Genomic DNA, 20,032 nt, shown 5'->3' with positions numbered 1-20,032 from the left:
CATACATCTATAGGATCATCTTTAGATTCTAAAAATAATTTAAATTGGCTATGTAAAGTATATGCAATGCAGCATTTTTATATGAGGGACTATTGGAAAATCAAACAACTGCTAATCTCTAGTATAAGAAGGCAGACATTTTTTCTTTTAGAATAGTATGGAATTTTCCCATTATGAAAACACAAACATGGCTCGGCACACGGGCTCATGCCTGTAGTCCCAGCACTTTGGGAGGCCAAGGTAGGGGGGATCACTTGAGGCCAGGAGTTCAACACCAAGACCAGCCTGGCAACATAGTGAAACTTCATCTCTACAAAAAAAAAAAAAAAATTAGTTGGGCATGGTGGTGCATGCCTATAGTCCCAGGTACTCAAGAGGCTCAGATGGGAGAATCTCTTGAGCCTGGGAGGTCGAGGCTGCAGTGAGTTATGGCTGTGCCACTGCACTCCAGCCTGAGTGACACAGCTAAAACCTGTCTCCAAAAAAAAGCCAAACAAACAAATGCAAACATGCTACCAACAACTAAATTCCTCAAAGTCTTTTGCTTCCCCTCCCCTATCTGAACGCATATAGAACCCACTTCAAGGAACAGGTGTGACACAGCATGTGCCAAGAGTAGACGGGCTCCCTTGTTGCTAGAAGATAACGCCAATATGGGAACCCCTGTACTGAGAACTACCTTATCTCTCCCAGCCACCTTCGGCCGCATAGAAGTCAGACAGCTAGAGGATGCTAGAGGAAGTCCAGCTAAATTTGCCCACACAGTTTAGTAGCTATTTATTAAGTTAACACATGAGATGATTTTCCATGTGTTAACATGTACCGTTCTTGTGATCTCATTTAAACTAATGAGTCTTCAAGGTATTTTAATGCTATCCTGTCTGCAGAAAAGATGGTCAGGAAACCTTTCTGGAGGGCAATTCAGCACAATTGGTATCAAGAACTTAAAACTATAATCTAACTCCAGTAATTTACTTTAAGGAAATAAAAATGCAAAATATATGCATAAGGTTGTTCATTGTAATATATGTAATTAGAAAAACGGTACACAAAATGTTGAATATGGGAATGGCTTAGTTAAGGTATACTCACATGATAGGGTATTATACAAATATTAAAAATGAATTTTTGAACAATATCTAATAAGTGAAATGCTTAAGATATCAAGAAATTAAAATGTAGGCTATACAATTCTATACAATATTACCTCAACTTTGAAAAACATTTACATATTTAATACATCTACATGCATAGAAAAAAAACTAAAAGATAGCAAATCAATTAATCTACGAGGAATTAAAATTTTTTTTTTTGACTTTCAAAGTTTCTTATGTTATATACAGATTAATTTCTTTCAAGAACCAGAAGCTAAAGAGAACCAAAATCTGAAAGACCCATCCTGTGGCAGTCACTGAACTAGGAGAATTTTACCAATTATTTGATCTCCATAGTAATCATGAGAGGTAGGAATCTCAAGTCCATCTTACAGATGAGGAACTAGGCTCCACAATTTAAGTAATTGCTCAGGGTGCCACAGATTCGAGCCTAGGCAGTCCCCATGTTTCCTGCTGCACCAAATGCCTCACCTGCTGTGGCTCCTAATAGGACGTTGGGAGACTTACAACAAAGGTCATTGACAAAACAGAGCTGTGTACAGCTTTCCCAAGAGCAATTGCTTTCTAAACTCTCTATTTCTCTCTCAAAGCAGAAAACTCTTTTAAATCCCCCGGACAAGAAATGGAACCTTCTTCATTGCTAGGGCTCGAGGTTCCATCCCAAAGCAGTTTTGATCCAGATGCCCAGCTCCACAAGTCTGTGCCCTCTCAGAGCCTACTCCCTCATAGCCGTGGTATCAGCTATCCTGCTTACTAGTTTGGCATTTTGTCAGGTTATGAGCAGAAGGACAGGGCAGACTGCACACCCCCACCCCTTCCCGCCAGCTGGCTCCTTGGTCTCTTCCTTGGATACTAAAACAAACAGGCTGTGTGCACTGGCTCCCTACATAATCCAAGGGGTGAGGGGAGCAACAAATATCCCAGCTATGTGAACAATTGGAGGAATATCTGACAACACATTTGATATTTTGTAACTGTTTCAGCCAAATAGGGTCTCCAGGCCGGGGAGTCCCTTCACACCCAAAGCCTTGTTGTTCAGCTGGGTTCTAGGTACTGCCTTGGAGAGAGCTGCCCAACCCCCCAGCTGGCTCTGTTCCACATGGATCCCAGTGATACTGGGATACTGCACATCCTCATGAAGGACATAGAGGTAGAATTTTCACTACTGTTCCAAGACCTCTTCATCGCTTCCTGTTCCCTCCCAGAGGCAGAGACAGGAAAATTATTTGGATGGTCACAGCAAGTCAGTGACGTTCAGGATTGAAGCATGCAGCGCCATAGTTCATAATTTTAAAAATAGAACTCCCTAGGGATTTTGATCTGAGAAGAGGGAGAAGGGGACATGGAGAATGGCTCATGACACCACAAAACAGCAACAGCAATAACCTGGTCCTTTTTGATTCAGACTCTTTACCTCTTTCTGTACCCACATAAGATGATTGCATGTTCAGAAAAGTTTGAGAAATACTGGGTTAAACAAGGTTAAACAGATTTAAGTTACTGTAGGACTTCAAAGAACTTTTAATTTGCTCACGCATACTCCAAAGATTTTATAAAAAAAGTATTTCTTAAACTTAATTATAAAAAGAAGGATTCCATAGGCACGAGGACCCCAGTGAACAAGTTTTGGGAAGTGCTGCTCCACGGTGGGCCCATAAGAGTCTTGTAAAGATAGAAAAGCAGGCCCCAAAAACAAACTCTTTCCCACCAGCCATCAGTTACTATCTTCAAAACTGCAGTGTGGGCTCAATGTTGTCATTCGGTACTCTCCTGTCTTCAGCAGGGTTTATGGTATTTTTCCACTTGCTGGTCAAATCTCCTGGAAGAATACCCTGCCTGGAAAAAGTTCACTGGAGTCAGAAGATATTTCAGTGCTAGACCCCTGAATTCAGTAGCTAGAAGAGGGGTGCCCTTGCTGCTGTGGGACAGGGGAGAACCATGGCCCATCCAGGCACTCTGATTCCCTGTGGCTTCTGGACCTCCATCATCATCTCCTATGGGTACCAAGGGGGACCCTAAACCAATTTCCTCCCTGGTTTTTTGAGAAATAAACTCCTCATCTGTAGACCTTAAGTGCACTGAAAATCCCAGTGGGGCCGTCAACATAGTCACCCTCTTTTGAGACTCACAGAAAGGCACTGCATTGTTCCATTCTTTGCTATAGAGATCTGGGAACAACTGCTTCTTGATCCGCAAAGGATGGTGGGAAGGCTGCTTTTCAAGGTCCGCAGGCCAGGGAGAAAGTTTCTCTTTCTTGGCCTTCTTTGAGTCTCTGTCAGCTTGAGATTGATCAGCACTTTCCTCAGGGGATTCAAACACAACACCTTGGGTTCTTGGCCTCTTTAGCCTCCTTTCTAACAGCCAGAGAAGGCTTGGTTTTCTAGAGGAAGAACTCATGTATTGCTGTACAGAGTCCGGAATCAGGGGCACGGAGATCCTGGGGCTCAGACTGTCCTGAAAGCCTCCACAGGGCCGCCGACTTACAATGGGCACCACCTGGCAAGGCTTCAGTGCTGCGACAAAGGCACGAAGCTCGGAGTAGGAGGAATGGTCAGAGTAAGGGATGACGTGGATATCAGGGTGGGAGCTGTGGATTTTTCGGCTTGTGGGAAGGATAGCAATGGTAGGGTGGGTCTGGTTCCAACGCAGCATGTTGGAATGGCAGATCTCCATATGGTCTACGGCATGGATGCGGCCAGCCTTCTCCTCCACTGTGAACACATCTGCCAGGCCCAGTAGCTGTACCAACTCCAGGCGCCGAGGACTCAATACCACCCAGGTCTGAAACTCCAGGGCCAGCTGCTCCAGCAGTGATTCCTTTCCCAGGCTGTAGAGTCCTAAATAATGTTCAATGTATTGGGGAAAGTAAGAGAAGGAAGAAAATTAAGCTATTGGAAAATCCTAATAAATCAACAAAATGTTTAACAAAAATAGATACAATTCATGGAGAAATCCAGGGAGAATATCAAGGAAGAGGTGGCATTTGAGCTAAGACATATGAAAGAGAATGACACAGAATCCACTCATTCATTTAGTTCAACAAAAGAGAGCATCTAGCAAGTTTCAGGCACCATGAAAACTAATAAAGAAAACTGTCAGTCCTCAAGAAGTACAATCTACAAGGAGACCCAGAAAAACCACAATTAAGAGCAACGTTAAAGATATGTGTACAGGCCGGGCGCTGTGGCTCACACCTGTAAGCCTACAATTTTAGGAGGCTGAGGCAGGAGGATTGCTTGAGCCCAGGAGTTCAAGACCAACCTGGGCAACCTGGCAAGACCCTGTCTCTACAAAAATAAACAAATAAGCATGTTGGTGCACGCCTATAGTTCCTGGTACACAGGAAGCTGACGCGGGAGGATCACTTGAGTCCGGGAGGTCCAGGCTGCAGTGAGCTGTGATCATGCCACTACCCTCCAGCCTGGGCAACAGAGTGAGACCCTTTCTCTTAAAAAAAAACAAAAAAAGTATACAGTATTGTATCTAACAGGTGATGGAGTTAGGGAACGTTAGGCTAAATCTTAAAGGATGGGCAAGGTTAACCTGGCAAGGAAAGGGTAGAAAGGGTATAGTGGAAAACATTTTAAGAGGGGTCAGTTTGCTGTTACTAAAGTAAAGAAGGAATTGATAAGAAATGATACCAGAGAGGCAAGCAAGGGCCATATAATAGAGCGTCTTATATGTACCGCTAAGAAGCTCGGACTTCATTGTGTAAGTGAAGGGGAGCCACTGAGTGTGAAGCAGGAAAATGGCTAATTCTAATCATAAGAATAATATGCTCAGAGCAGGGCTTTAAAAAGAAAAATATGGTAATAATATTATTTGACTGCCAGGATGAGAAGAAGCTGGAGTGGAAGTTTCAATTGAAGGGCCCAAATAGTACTTACAGAGAAAGAAATGGAGACATTAATTTGGGAAATGGTTATGGTAACAGATATGGGAGATGTTGTTTAATAGCTGTTCTCAGACTTTTTCTGAAGAAGTTTCAAATCCACAACCAGATTGTGAACGCCTTAAAAAGAAGTATGTATTATTTATATCCACTTTATTCCTGATTATGGTTCAAAATCTCACTCCTTGGGCACAAATGGAGCGGATTTTTCTTCTCTCTCTATATATTCCCACTTCCACCTCCCCACAGGTCCTTCCCTACCAGACTGTGAGCCCTCCAAGTCAGAGACTATATTTTATTCATCTTTATATCCCCACTGCCTATTGGATACTTGGTACTTAGTGGATAGAGGCTTATTACATATTTGCAAAATTAATTAAGGCTTACTATAGCATCCCCCTAGCCAGCTTTGCTTTTTTGAGAAAATTCTGCATTAAAATATTCAGAATGGTTAGGTCTTTATAAGTAGCTAAGCAATCCTGAGAGTAGAGGATATTTCTCAATCAATTTGGTAGTCACCCTGGAAGGTATATAATTTTTTCAATGCCTTTGTTTAGTCTCATTTTGAAACTCCTTTCAGAGTTGAGACATGTCCTTTTCAAATATTTATAATGGTGGCAAGTCTTTGTCCTTTTGTAGACTCACAAATTTGGAAACAACCAAAAAAGTAATTTAGAACCAAATCTATTACATTTATTTATTTTATAAAACAAAAATGTATTTTCATAAACTATTCCAAATGGCAACTCCAAGAAAGAGTCCTCAACAATGTTTTATGCTATTTATAATCAGTAAAACAAGCACAAACCTGTTTTTTCAGTATACTTAATTTAAAGCACAACGCTCACTTAAATATCTATGTTCTGATAAATCTCATTCATTCATATTGAATGCTTCTGTGTCAGGCATTAGTGTAGGCATTTGTGATACACCCATAATAAAACAGAGCCTGCCATAGTGGAATTCACATTCTAGCAGGGGGAATCAGACAATAAAAAGTCCAATAAATACATAAATTATAGAATATATTGCAAGGTGATGAGTGCATATTGTCCCTCTTCTACTTAAAATCCTTCAATAGCTCTTGGTTGGGTTTAGGATCAAGTCCAAAATGGCTTAACAGCACTTCAGCCCCTCTTGCCTTTTCAGCCTCCTTGCCCACAGTGTGCCTGTCATACTGACTGCTGCTTCTCTGTTCCACAAACACACAAAGTCTCTCCCATTTCCAGTGATGCTCTTAAGGAGTTTATGCTTGTGTGTGTGTGTGTGTGTGCGCGCACGCGTATGTGCATGGGCCAGAGGAAGTGCGTGATAGACAACAAGTAAGCAATAGCATGTTTAAAAATATATATAGTATATGAGTGCTATAAAAAAATGAAAAAAATGAATTGGTATAGATGATCAGGAGTTGGGAATGGGGATGGTGGGCAGGTTGCAGTTTTACTTATTTCATTCATTCATTCATTTATTGAGACAGGGTCTTGCTCTGTCATCCAGGCTGGAGTGCAATGGCACTTACATGGCTCACTGCAACCTTGACCTCCTACTGGACCCAGGCAATCCTCCTGTCTCAGTCCCCTGGGTAGCTGGGACCACAGGCACGCACCATCATGCCCAACTGATTTTTAAATTTTTTGTAGAGACAGGGTCTTGCCATGTTGCCCAAGCTGGTCTCAAACGCCTGGGCTCAAATGACCCTCCCATCTTGGCTTCCCAAAGTGCTGGGATTATAGACATGAGCCACCACACCTAGCCAGGTTGCAATTTTAAATAAGGTGGTCAGTGTAGGAGAAAGTGAGAACTGCACAAAGATCTGAAAGATGTGAGAATCCTTAAAGAATCTAGTTCACTATCTACAGGTGACAGGAAACTGAAAGGAAACAACTCACCAATCTTTATGTTATGTTGTGGGTGTTTTCGAATGAGCTGGACAATCTGGTGGGCAGCTTCTTGTCGGGAAGGAAGAACCAGGGCTGGATTGCAATTGGTGTTGTCTAGGTATAAAGTATGGATCTGTTTCCCCAGTGTCAGGGCTGGCTCCTTTAGCATGGATGGTGTGTATCGAAAATCACCTGGAAGAATATGTACATGGGGGCAGAAGGTCAGAGACAAAAGAATAGAAGACAAGCCTCTCCTACCTCCAACAATAGACAGGCGTTTGCTTACTAGTCTGTGAAAAAACTATTATGTAGCCTGGCACTGAACTAGGCAGTATAGCTGCATGGTTTCTTTGTTGTAATGTCTCCATCCTACTCCTATTTTTCAATTACTCTTCACAAGGTTCGGACCCTTAAAGAGTGGGAAATCGGCCAGGCGCAGTGGCTCACACCTGTAATCCCAGCACTTTGGGGGGCTGAGCCAGGTGGATCACCTGAGGTCAGGAGTTCGAGACCAGCCTGGCCAACATGGTGAAACCCCGTCTCTACTAACAGTAAATACGAAAATTAGCTGGGCGTGGTGGCAGGCGCCTGTCATCCCAGCTACTTGGGAGGCTGAGGCAAGAGAATCACTCGAACCCAGAAGGCGGAGGTTGCAGTGAGCCACAATCACACCACTGCACTCCAGCCTGGGTGACAAGAGTGAAACTCCGTCTCAAAAAGAAGAAGGAAAAAAAAGAGTGGGAAATCAGTTGAGATGGGGTCACTATGCTCATATGTGATGAAGTTAGAAGGCCTCCAGCGCCTCCAGACTTCTATTGAGTTAAGGCTGCTCAAGAAAAGTCTGCCAGGTGTGGTGGCTTGTGCCAATAATCCTAGCTACTGCGGAGGCTGAAGCAGGAGGATCGCTTGAGGTCAGGAGTTTGAGACCAGCCTCGGCAACACTGCGAGGCCCCAGTCTATACATTAAAAAAAAATAAAAATAAAAAAATAACATCTAGTCTGGAGAAGTCACTGGGATTCCTTGAGAGGCCCACCTGTGTAGAGGATGGTTCCAAAATATCCTTCAAAGAGAAACATGACAGAACCAGGACAGTGATTGGCATCGAGGAGGGTTACGGTCATGGTCTCTTGTCCAATTTCATCTAGGGGTAATACATGGCTCTCACCAACCTCCAGGGCTTGGATCCATTGCTTAGATACCTGAGAAAACAGTTAGTCATCCCAGTGACCACTGACTCCTCTCCCTGTTACCTCCCCGGGTCAGGGACTATCCCTTACATGAATCAGGAAAGCTGACCAAATCCTGAGCCACCAGGAGCAGAAGCTGTAATGGGGATTCCCAAGCAATCTGCCCTTCCTCCTTCCACTTCCCATCCCACCCTTTGTACAATTTAAGAGTTCAGCTGGCCGGGCGTGGTGGCTCATGCCTGTAATCCCAGCACTTTGGGAGGCTGAGGCGGGTGGATCACGAGGTCAGGAGATCGAGACCATCCTGGCTAACACGGTGAAATCCCGTCTCTACTAAAAAATAGAAAAAAAATTAGCTGGGCGTGGTGGCGGGCGCCTGTAGTCCCAGCTACTCGGGAGGCTGAGGCAGGAGAATGGTGTGAACCCGGGAGGCGGAGCTTGCAGTGAGCCGAGTTTGCGCCACTGCACTCCAGCCTGGGCGACAGAGCGAGACTCCATCTCAAAAAAAAAAAAAAAAGAGTTCAGCAAACAGTCTAGTCAGCAATTCCCAAACTTACTCCTGATCTTAATCTCTTGGAGACTTAAGGGTGGGGTGGGGAGAGAGCTGGAGAACCACCCAGCACATTAGGTGGATTCTTAAGATGAGGCAAGTTTAGGCGGGGCGTGGTGGCTCACGCTTGTAATCCCAGCACTTGGGGAGGCTGAGGCGGGCGGATCACTTAAGGTCAGGAGTTAGAGAACAGCCTGGCCAACATGGTGAAACCCCGTCTCCACAAAAAATACAAAAAATTTGCTGGGCGTGGTGGCGTGCGCCTGTAATCTCAGCTACTCAGGAGGCCGAGACAGGAGAATCGCTTGAACCCGGGAGGCGGAGGCTGCAGTGAGCCGAGATTGCGCCACTGCACTCCAGCCTGGGCAACAGAGCGAGACTCCGTCTCAAAAAAAAAAAAAAAAAAAAAAGGCAAGTTTGGGAAACATCGGCCTAGCTTACGTATAAAGGTAGGAATAGTTTCCTTGGCTGGATTAAAATATTTCCTCAACTTTTGGCTAACTATCTCAAGTTGGTCACTTCGAAAACACGTTCCTATTCTGGGTTAAAGATGCATTTTTGGGTTCAAACAACTTCCAAATCAGTTTTCGTGGCCCCCATTCTATGACTCCAAGAATGACAGGTTGAAGGCCCAACCCAGATGCCTGGACCAGCTCTCGGAGACCGACTCCAGCCCCATACCTGTAGGTGACGATGCAAGAGGTGGGCTGTAATTGGGGAGCAGTAGAGGGGCCGGGCCCAGGTGCTAGACAGGCCCACGGTGTGGTCCGAGTGCATGTGAGACAAGAAGAAGAGACGTGCGGTGCCAGCCCGGCGCAGGCTCCAGAAGTCCACTGCGATGGGCGTATGGGGGATCAGGACCCCATTCATGGTGGTAGGGTTGGAGTCACCAGTGGGATCTTCTCCACGGGGGCAGGGCTCCTGCGTGAGGCTTCCACAACGGCGTCCCGATAAAAGTCATGCTGGGGCAAGAACAGGGCCAGAGACCCTAAGGGAAAGAGCCCAGCAGAGCAATAAGTTACCAGAGTGGGCAGAAAAAGGAAGTCACCCTGCCCGCTGGAGCCCAAATCGCGGAGGGCGCTGGACACTCCCAACCGCGCGGGAGCGGAGGCCGAGCCGGGCACTCAAAGCGCGCGCTGCAGGGAGGAGACAGGCCAAAGTAGCCGATTTCCGATTGCCCGCCGCAGCTCCACCAGAGGGAGCCGCGTAGCTGCGCCTGGAGAGTGAGAGGTTGGGGGAAGGGCATCCTAAGGTCGGAGTCGGGACTACGCTTAGCGCTCGCTCGCGGGGAGACCGGCAGCGCGCTTCTGTTTGGTCTCTTGACAAGGGGGCGGGACTTCCGCAGAAAGCAAGATTGGGCCTATCCGCGATGAGAACGGCGTGGAGGCGCAATTAAGGCTGGAACTGGAGAGGGAGGGGTCTGCGGTCAGTCGGTCGCGGCGCTGGAAATCCGGCGGAGGACCTAGAAGTAGCGGGAGCGATCTGTGGGCGGGGCGAACGGCCTGCCGGCCGACGGTAGGGCCTGAAGAGCCTAGGGTGGGGCTCGCGGTGTCGCGGAGGGCGTGGAAGTGTGTCAGGGCCAGCGTGCCGGTCCTACGGAAGCCGAGCCTGAGGCGAGATCTCGCCTTTTGTATTTTCACTGACTCATATTTTCTTTACTCAGGCTCCCACATCAGGACGAGAAGGAGCCCTCGAGTTACCGTGGGAGCTGTGGGAGCTGCCCTGTGACTCTTAGGAAGATGCCGTACCTTGGCTCCGAGGACGTGGTGAAGGAGCTGAAGAAGGCTCTGTGCAATCCTCACATTCAAGCTGATAGGCTGCGCTACCGGAATGTCATCCAGCGAGTGATTAGGTATCACCTAACCCCCTTCGCGTGCTAACTGCTCCCTTTGCAATCCCCATCAGGGCTCACTAGCCCCAGTCTCTCTGAAAGGGTAAATTAGCTTTCACACGTGGCAGTTATATGGTTCGGTCTTCGTCCTGCTGCTTTGGAGTACCATGTCAGTCTCCCCTCTGCAGCATCTTTTACTCAGCTGGGTAGTTTCCTCCATATCACGGGCTTGAGCAATTACTGGTGACTCCTGGATCTATAATATAGCTAGTACAGACTTCCTTTTTTAGCTTCAGACCCACGTATCCCACTGCCTGCTTGGCATTTCCACGTGCATGGTTTATCAAAAGTATGTCCGAAATAGCCCGGACATTCTTCCGTCTTCCTCAAACCTGTTCAGCTTACATTTGTGTTGATGAATGCCACCAGCAGCCGACTATGCGTGGGAGCCAACCTTGAGGACACCTGATCTCTCACTTCTTATGTCAGATGGTTTGAATTCATAATTCTAAATATCCATCCTCTCTTGTTTATTAGCATTGTTGTTCTGGTCCAGGCCTTCATCAACAAAGCAATTGCAGCAGCTTACTAGTAGGCCACTTTGCCTCATTTGAGACAGAATTTTTCCATTATACATACCTGAACACATAACTCTTGCCTACAGCTATGGTTCACAAACTTTACTATGCATAAAAATCCCTTGGGGTGCTTTTTGTCATCCAGTCCAGGGACTGATTCTGATTTCAGTAGGGTGGGAGGGAACCCAGGAATCTGTATTTTTAATAAACATTTCAGTTGATTCCAGTAGGAGACCAGTCTGAGAAACAATAAAGTCCAAACTTATCACAGCACCCAAGGAACAAGCTGTTAATTCAACTACCTACAGACTCTTAAAAAAATGTATGCCGCTCCTGCTCATGTCTACGTACCTCATAGCATGTATCTTTACCTTGCTATTACATCTGCCTAGTGAGCTCCTGCTCATTCAGCTAAAGTATTACTTCCTCTGTGAAGAAACATTTTCTGACTTCCTGCCAGTGTCAGACCTCTGAATCCCCTCTACACCTTGTACAATACTTCTGTTTAAGTACTTATCCATCATACTGTAATTAACGGTATTCTCATCTGGCTCATTAATAGATTTGAAGTTCCTAGAGGTTTGAGACCACACCTTCTTCAAGATTATGTCCCAAGAGCATGTCCCTGGATGTAAAAGTTGAATTTCACCAAAGTACTAGGGATTCAATAAGTGTTTGTTGAGGCTGGGTGCGGTGGCTCACGCTGGTAATCCCAGCACTTTGGGAGGCCAAGGCGGGTGGATCACCTGCAGTCAGGAGTTCGAGACCAGCCTGGCCAACATGGAGAAACCCCGTCTCTACTAAAAATACAAAAATTAGCCGGGCGTGGTGGCGCGCACCTGTAGTCCCAGCTACTCGGGAGGCTGAGGCAGGAGAATCGCTTGAACCTGGGAAGCGGAGCTTATAATGAGCCGAGATTGTGCCACTGCACTCTAGCCTGGGTAACAGAGCAAGACTCTGTCTCAAAAATAATAATAAGTGTTTGTTGAATGAATAGAAGAATAATGTTTATTGTAGGCCTATGGTATGAAGTATTGTGTGATATAATAGACAAGGTAATCCTGGCTGCTACCCTCTAAGAGATCACAATCTAGTTGGGTAATCAGGAGATATGTAAGTAAAACTCCCTCCATTGTAAGTTGGGGATTTTGCATTTTACTTCCTTCTGTCATGTGCGTTGTTCAGGTACATGACTCAAGGCTTGGACATGTCTGGTGTTTTTATGGAAATGGTGAAGGCCAGTGCCACTGTAGATATTGTCCAGAAGAAGTTGGTTTATCTGTACATGTGCACATATGCTCCCCTGAAACCAGATCTGGCTCTCCTGGCCATCAATACGCTGTGCAAAGACTGCTCAGACCCCAATCCAATGGTGCGAGGGCTGGCATTACGGAGCATGTGTAGCCTCAGGTGAGTACCCTCTTCTCTGTCTGGTCCTAAATGGCTGATGAATTCAAGTGATCACAGGGTACGTTTTTAAAGAGGATAATTTATTTGAGCTCCTTAATACTGGGGAAAACATTATTGTACCCTGAACTCAGATTTTCAGCCACTGCTTTGGCTTAATAACCTGTATCATATAATTTTATTAGAGGGAGTTTTTGATTCTCACTCTAAGTAAAATAGTCCTCAGTTTTGGTTAAATATCTCTAAACAATTATGTGTATTTTTTTTTTGCTGCCTGTGCATCATTATTCCAAATGAAAAGTCAAATTAGGCTGGGCACAGTGGCTCATGCCTGTAGACCCAGCACTTTGGGAGGCTTAGACAGGAAGATTGCTTGAGCCCAGGAATTTGAGACCAGCTGGGCAAGATGGTGAGAGCCTATATCTACAAAAAATTAAATGGGCATGGTGACACGCACCTGTAGTCTCAGCTACTAGGAAGGCTGAGGCAGGAGGATGGCTTGGGCCCGGGAATTCGAGGCAGCAGTGAATGATCGGGCCACTGGGTGACAAAGTGAGACCCCATCTTGAAAAAAACAAGAAAAAACCAGAAAAGTCAAATTATGGCTTTTTAAGCTCGATAGAGGCTTTCTGCAATTCTTCATGATCTGATGGGTGCAGCATCTACTAAACCGTCTGTTAGGTGAACAGGGGCTGAGGTATGTCAAAATTAGTATTTCAGAATCTGGCTAACTCCAGGATGTGTTGCTTAGGATGCCTGGTGTGCAGGAGTATATACAACAGCCTATTCTCAATGGTCTGCGGGATAAGGCTTCATATGTCAGGAGAGTGGCAGTCCTTGGATGTGCCAAGATGCATAATCTTCATGGAGACTCTGAAGTAGGTAAGTTCAGTGTAATCCATCATGGTCAATGTGCCTCCATTATGTATAACTTTAAAAAAGATTGTGTGGCTTTAGTAGAAAATAATAATGTGGCCCCAGTTCTGTATATATCTCTTTAAGTAGGATGCAGGGCTTGGTATCTTCTGGAGATGAGAAGTCCTTTCTCTGGGGCCCCAGTGAGATCCTTTGTATTAGCTGCTTAGAACAGTCTGGACATGGCAGTTTTTTTTTGCCTTGCACTTTAGTGTGGCCTTTGTCATTTTTGTAGCAGAGAAGTTCAACTTTGTCTACCTGGAGCTATTACTCTGGCTACATCCCTGTTACTCTGAAGCTTTCCTTCTTTATCTAAGAACTTTGTTCTTTTTTATAGATGGTGCCCTGGTAAATGAATTATACAGTTTGCTGCGTGACCAGGATCCAATTGTAGTTGTGAACTGCTTGAGGTCTCTAGAGGAAATTCTGAAACAGGAAGGAGGCGTTGTCATCAATAAGCCCATTGCTCACCATCTCTTAAATCGGTTTGGATGCCTCAGCACTCTTTTTATTATGAGATCTGCTACCTTGTGGGATCTTGTTGATGTATTAAAGTATTGAACAACTTATGTGGGGTAGAAAAGAAAGTTAACCATTATTATTATTATTATTTGAGATGGAGTTTTGCTCTTGTTGTCTAAGCTGGAGTGCAATGGCGCTATCTCGGCTTACCGCAACCTCCGCCTCCTGGGTTCAAGCAATTCTCCTGCCTCAGCCTCCCGAGTAGCTGGGATTATAGGCATGCGCCACCACGCCCGGCTAATTTTGTATTTTTAGTAGAGACAGGGTTTCGCCATGTTGGTCAGGCTGGTCCCAAACTTCTGACCTCAGGTGATCCGCCCGCCTCAGCCTCCCAAAGTGCTGGGATTACAGACGTGAGCCACCGTGCCCGGCCAGTTAACCACTATTAACTCCCTCACATTTCACTGAGAGAATTTCTTTTATTTGCCTTACTTTCCCTTATTGATATAGGGAAATAGAAATATACTGTGGAAATAGGTTCTACCCTTCTCTAGTCATGTCCCCCAAACTAAGCCATTTATAGTGTCTTAAAATGTAAGGAACCTGGACCCAGTGTATGCTGATCATGTCTTTGGTCTTAGATGAGTGTGCATTTGTATTAACAACTCATCTTGGAATTTTAAGCCTTTTTTGTGTAAACTTTAAATAGTACATGAAAAGTGACTTAATTATGGCACAGCCTATTTTTAAGAATTCTCCCTTTGCTATGATGAACAACCATCTGGTCATATGGCAGTGGCATGGAAATGGTCCTAATTTTGTTGCTAAAGTAGCTCTTTTGTTTTCTTTTTTGGATAGAATGTCAAAACTGGACCAATGGGGCCAGGCTGAAGTATTGAACTTTCTGCTACGCTACCAACCCCGCAGTGAGGAAGAACTATTTGACATTCTCAATCTGTTGGATAGTTTCCTCAAGAGCAGTAGCCCAGGTGTGGTGATGGGAGCTACCAAACTTTTTCTGATCTTGGCAAAAAAGTTTCCCCACGTACAAACTGATGTCCTTGTGCGGGTCAAGGGACCTTTGCTAGCTGCCTGTTCTTCAGAGAGCCGTGAGCTCTGTTTTGTTGCTCTTTGTCATGTACGCCAGATCTTGCATAGTTTACCAGGTCACTTTAGTAGCCACTACAAAAAGTTTTTTTGCTCCTACTCGGAGCCCCACTACATCAAACTACAGAAAGTGGAGGTGCTGTGTGAGCTGGTGAACGATGAGAATGTGCAGCAGGTGCTAGAGGAGCTTCGAGGGTACTGCACGGATGTGTCTGCGGACTTTGCACAGGCTGCCATCTTTGCCATAGGTAGGTGTCTGCTCCTTTTCCTTCTTGAGAACCTAGACCAGCCAGCAAGAAAACTGTGGTTAGAGGAACCATAGAGAGCAAAGGGCATGAATCTTGCTTCAGAAGCAAAGTACTATGCACTAAATAATTGGGTCAGTGACTACAAACACGGGGGAAGAGAGTTTTTTTTGTTTTTTGTGGTTTTTTTTGGTCAAGATTGGTGTTGCTGTATCTTCCAGGATGGAGAATACAGGTAACACAAACTACAATACTTAAAATTGTTGTTGTCTTCTATCCAAAATGCTTTCCTATACATCATCTTACCACAGTATCGTGAGACAGTCAGGAAAAGTAGACAAATGTCATTAACTTCATTTTAAAGATGAAGAAACTCAGGCACAAAAACAGTTATCAAATTGCCAAAAGGGCATATAGTTTTAGAAATGGGACTGAAATCCAGCTTTCCTGACTCAAAGTCCTATGTTAATCCACCAGTCATTTATTGAGCTTCTGCTATGGGCTATGTATTGTGCTGAATGTAGACCAACACAGAATAATTCCTAAATCTTACAGACTTTTTCATAGTACCCTGTCTGGAATTTGAAAGGCTGGAGTGACTCAAAAACTGAAAACAGCTGTTGAGCCAAGTTTTGAAGGATTTCAAGTGCAGGAGGAGGAGCAACCCTCATATTTGGAATAAAGCATGGTTATTTTAGGGGCAGAAAAGAGGGAGCAAAGAGGAGACAAGAAATCCTTAGGAGACTGCTGTCAAGTGTCCCCCACAAAAATACTCCATTGCGGGTGTGCTGCAACAAAAAGGGTACCTCATATCTGGCTGCCATGTAAATACCTTTGTTACTATAAGTTTTCAACCTTGTTTAATGGGGAATTGTTTTGCTATGAGCTTTCAGTTTTCTAGTAGTCAGTGAGAAAAAATGATTTTTACCAAAGTTCCCTTTATAGCAAACTTATATTCTTAGTTCATCAAGTAAGGAGTGAATTTTTTTCTTTTTTTTTTTTTTAGATAATTCTGTTTCTTTTGTCTTTCACTGGTGGGAGATGATTTTAGATTGAGGTGCTAATATTTCACTTAGCAGTTTTCTCTGCTTTCCCTTCTTTTGTAGGTGGCATTGCCAGGACTTACACAGATCAATGTGTTCAGATTTTAACAGAGTTGCTGGGTCTTCGACAAGAGCACATTACCACAGGTAATGCCTGCCTTTTTAGGATTTTTGTTTTTTTTGTCAGGTGCCTGGCCTATAGTAGTTGCTCAAAACATGTTTGTTGTTGATTGAGTAATATAGAGATTTGAACTTTTCCTTGCATCATCATCTGTTGCTGTTAGAGAAGCATAAAGTCTATAGATCTAATAGGATATTGAGTCTTCAGGCTGCCATGATCTATAAGGCTGTACTATAGATAATGAAGGCTACTAGGATGACCTTGCTTGATATTTCACCATCTTTACTTCTCTTTTTGTTTTATGGCAGTATGCCATAGGCAGTGGCTTCCAGGGTTGGGACTAGGGTAAGTCAAGCAAGATGCCTAGGATGCAAAATTTAAGAAGGCACTCACTCTTAGGTTCCTGCAAGAGCCAATCCTGCATGTCTTCTTCAATTTTGAACCCTAGGCACCTCACTTGTGTTATCATTTTCCCAGGCCTGGTGGTTCTATTTATACTGTCTTTAGTGTTTCATTCAACAGCAATACTACCCCACATTTGCATACAGCTTTACGTTTTACAAAGTGCTTTTTCATACATTAGTTCATTTATCCTCATGTCAATCTGATAAGAGCAATATGCGTTCAAGAAATTATTGCTCATTTCATTACATTTCTTAGATAACCATTGACCACACCTCCAAAACCCATTTTACAGAAATCCAGCCAGAATCATGAGTCTGAATACATGACTGTTCTTAAGATTCCTGCCTACCTGGAGGCTCTAATCCTGTGCTCTTGTACCCTGGCCTGTATTGTAGTGGTGGTGCAGACTTTCCGAGACCTGGTTTGGTTGTGTCCTCAGTGTACTGAAGCTGTGTGTCAGGCCCTGCCCGGCTGTGAAGAGAACATTCAAGATAGTGAGGTAGACTATAATTCTCCTTTACTTCTAGGTAGAGGGAGAATGCTTGAAACCCTGCCCTTTGAAATGGAATCTAATTATTCTCTCTACCCTGTGTTTGAAGTGGACACTCTTCGAATTGATTGCCACCTTAGATTCTCTTTTGGATATAGATGGCATATAAATTATAAAAACAAGATTTATCTGACGGGTTTTATTACAAAACTCTGATACCATTGTTCTCTTGAACAGTTCTGTTTTGTTTTGTTTTGCTTTGCTTGAGATAGAGTTGCCCAGGCTGGAGTGCAGTGGCGTGATCTCGGCCCACTGCAACCTCTACCTCCCAAACTGAAGTGATTCTCTTGCCTCAGCCTCCTGAGTAGAGTAGCTGGGATTACAGGTGTGCACCACCACGCCCAGCTAATTTTTGTATTTTTAGTAGAGAGGGTTTTGCTATGTTGTCTAGGCTGGTCTAGAATTCCTAGCCTCAAGTGATCACCCACCTCAGCATCCCAAAGAGCTAGGATTACAGGCATAAGCCACTGTGCCCCGCTTCTCTTGAACAGTTTTGAGTCAGAGATTTAGACCATGGAGTTTTTAGCTAGAATGAAAATTATAATCATTTGTGAAATTTTTACAAAGATTTGGACGTAATCACAGGTCTACTGACTTAAATATTCAGGGGTGTTGGACCTAGACAGATAACCTTTTTTTTTTTTTTTTTTTTTGAGACAGAGTCTAGCTCTGTTGCCCAGGCTGGAGTGCAGTAATGCCATCTTAGCTCACTGCAACTTCCGCCTCCTGGTTTCAAGCAATTCTCCTGCCTCAGGCTCCCGAGTAGCTAGAACTACAGGTGTGCACCACCACGCCTGGCTAATTTTTGTATTTTTAATAGAGACGGGTTTCACCATATTGGCCAGGCTGGTCTCGAACTCCTGACCTCAGGTGATCCACCCTCCTCGGCCTCCCAAAGTGCTGGGATTACAGACGTAAGCCACCGTGCCCGGCTGACAGTTACATTTTTAAGAAGCTTCACAGATGACTCTGATGTGCACTCTAGGTTAGTAACCATTTTTGTGAAAAATTTAGAGAAATTCTTTGAGCAGCTTCCACTGAAACACTAAAACCCAATTGGGCCAAAGGCCCCAAACCGGAGGAAACCTTATTTATTGCTTAATCCAACATAGGCTATGAAAGTTTTGAGTTTCCTCTTGTGTATTAGAATTTCATTCCTATTTGTTGTAGAGAGTATAGTAGGGGGAATCAGTAAATTAAATGAAGTAAACTAAAGATTATACCTTTTCTGCTGGCACTAAGCGAAAAGCAAAACCAGTGGCTGTCTATTATCTCCTGTGTTTTAGACAGTCAAGTGTTGAGCACTTGCTCTTATTCCTTTATTCTCTAGGGGAAGCAAGCACTTATTTGGCTACTTGGTGTCCATGGGGAAAGAATTCCTAATGCTCCTTATGTGTTAGAGGACTTTGTTGAGAATGTGAAGTCGGAAACATTTCCAGCTGTTAAGATGGAGCTGCTCACTGCTTTGCTGCGCCTTTTCCTCTCCCGACCTGCTGAGTGCCAGGACATGCTAGGACGTTTGTTGTATTACTGCATAGGTGGGTTTTTCAGAAGGAAATAGTATTTGCCATGACCCATAGTAAAAATTCTTAATAGCTTTCATTGTTTGGTGAGTCACGTCTGGGACCCGAGAAGAAAATGTGAATGCTTCCTAGGTTTTCCTCTCTCCTTCATTTTTTTCTCCTATTATGGTTGGCACAAGAGTAGGAGGAAAGTGGTTTTGTTTTTAATGAAGTCAATCTGTTGTCTTACCTCAGAGGAAGAAAAAGATATGGCTGTACGGGACCGAGGTCTCTTCTATTATCGCCTCCTCTTAGTTGGCATTGATGAAGTTAAGCGGATTCTGTGTAGCCCTAAATCTGACCCTACTCTTGGACTTTTGGAGGATCCGGCAGAAAGACCTGTGAATAGCTGGGCCTCAGACTTCAACACACTGGTGCCAGTGTATGGCAAAGCCCACTGGGCAACTATCTCTAAATGCCAGGGGGCAGAGCGTTGTGGCCCAGAGCTTCCTAAAACTTCATCCTTTGCCGCATCAGGTAAAAACAGTCCTTACCTTAAATCTTGTCATGATAAATCTTTACCTTTTCAATGATTGGTGGAAAGTAGAGTATCTTAGCACTAAACCTCAGACTGTTGCCTGAATTTGAAGCATTTGTGAGCAAGAAAGAGGTTCGTCACTGGTTATTTCAGCCATTTGTCCAAAAATAAAAGTCACATCGTGTACATTTGGGAATTTGGATAAAAAACTTAGCTCCTACAGATTAAGAACATCTTTCACACAAGTTTTCTGTCTCTTTTAGGACCCTTGATTCCTGAAGAGAACAAGGAGAGGGTACAAGAACTCCCTGATTCTGGAGCCCTCATGCTAGTCCCCAATCGCCAGCTTACTGCTGATTATTTTGAGAAAACTTGGCTTAGCCTTAAAGTTGCTCATCAGCAAGTGTTGCCTTGGCGGGGAGAATTCCATCCTGACACCCTCCAGATGGCTCTTCAAGTAGTGAACATCCAGACCATCGCAATGAGTAGGGCTGGGTCTCGGCCATGGAAAGCATACCTCAGTGCTCAGGATGATACTGGCTGTCTGTTCTTAACAGAACTGCTATTGGAGCCTGGAAACTCAGAAATGCAGATCTCTGTGAAACAAAATGAAGCAAGAACGGAGACGCTGAATAGTTTTATTTCTGTATTAGAAACTGTGATTGGAACAATTGAAGAAATAAAATCATAACAGAGTCTTATT

The 20,032-nt window shown here is 44.3% G+C and overlaps 2 protein-coding genes and 1 long non-coding RNA gene across 8 annotated transcripts; 1 reads left to right on the top strand and 2 right to left on the bottom strand.

The window, feature by feature from the left end:
- Positions 1-2,612: 2,612 nt before the first annotated feature.
- Positions 2,613-10,008, bottom strand: DCLRE1B (DNA cross-link repair 1B). Of its 2 annotated transcripts, XM_524804.9 has the most exons (4): positions 9,307-10,008; positions 7,922-8,087; positions 6,897-7,079; positions 2,613-3,952 (listed from the first exon to the last, which is right to left on the bottom strand). In XM_524804.9, exons 1-4 carry the CDS (start codon positions 9,493-9,495, stop codon positions 2,892-2,894), a joined length of 1,599 nt encoding a protein of 532 aa, XP_524804.2. In that variant the 5' UTR covers positions 9,496-10,008; the 3' UTR covers positions 2,613-2,891. The 2 variants fall into 2 exon arrangements, with proteins under 2 accessions (XP_524804.2, XP_016780923.2); XM_016925434.4 differs by lacking the exon at positions 7,922-8,087 and having other exon boundaries at positions 9,307-9,942.
- AP4B1 (adaptor related protein complex 4 subunit beta 1) lies at positions 9,906-20,030 on the top strand. 5 transcript variants are annotated; one of them, XM_003949513.3, is made up of 10 exons: positions 9,906-10,140; positions 10,289-10,477; positions 13,193-13,323; positions 13,694-13,841; positions 14,677-15,173; positions 16,277-16,360; positions 17,135-17,238; positions 18,620-18,827; positions 19,047-19,328; positions 19,593-20,030. In XM_003949513.3, exons 2-10 carry the CDS (start codon positions 10,365-10,367, stop codon positions 20,018-20,020), a joined length of 1,995 nt encoding a protein of 664 aa, XP_003949562.1. In that variant the 5' UTR covers positions 9,906-10,140; positions 10,289-10,364; the 3' UTR covers positions 20,021-20,030. The 5 variants fall into 5 exon arrangements, with proteins under 5 accessions (XP_003949562.1, XP_054525566.1, XP_054525549.1 ...); XM_054669574.2 differs by lacking the exon at positions 9,906-10,140 and adding an exon at positions 12,220-12,444 and having other exon boundaries at positions 10,346-10,477; XM_024347899.3 differs by lacking the exons at positions 9,906-10,140; positions 19,047-19,328 and adding an exon at positions 12,220-12,444 and having other exon boundaries at positions 10,346-10,477.
- LOC134810580 (uncharacterized) lies at positions 12,844-17,215 on the bottom strand. Its single transcript, XR_010159021.1, has 2 exons — positions 17,089-17,215; positions 12,844-15,205 (listed from the first exon to the last, which is right to left on the bottom strand). It is a non-coding gene; the product is annotated as an uncharacterized LOC134810580 (long non-coding RNA).
- Positions 20,031-20,032: the final 2 nt, after the last annotated feature.

Source organism: Pan troglodytes, chromosome 1 (assembly GCF_028858775.2).
Source record: "Pan troglodytes isolate AG18354 chromosome 1, NHGRI_mPanTro3-v2.0_pri, whole genome shotgun sequence".
Lineage (NCBI taxonomy): Eukaryota > Metazoa > Chordata > Mammalia > Primates > Hominidae > Pan > Pan troglodytes.
This window is presented reverse-complemented; position numbering and strand designations above follow the sequence as displayed.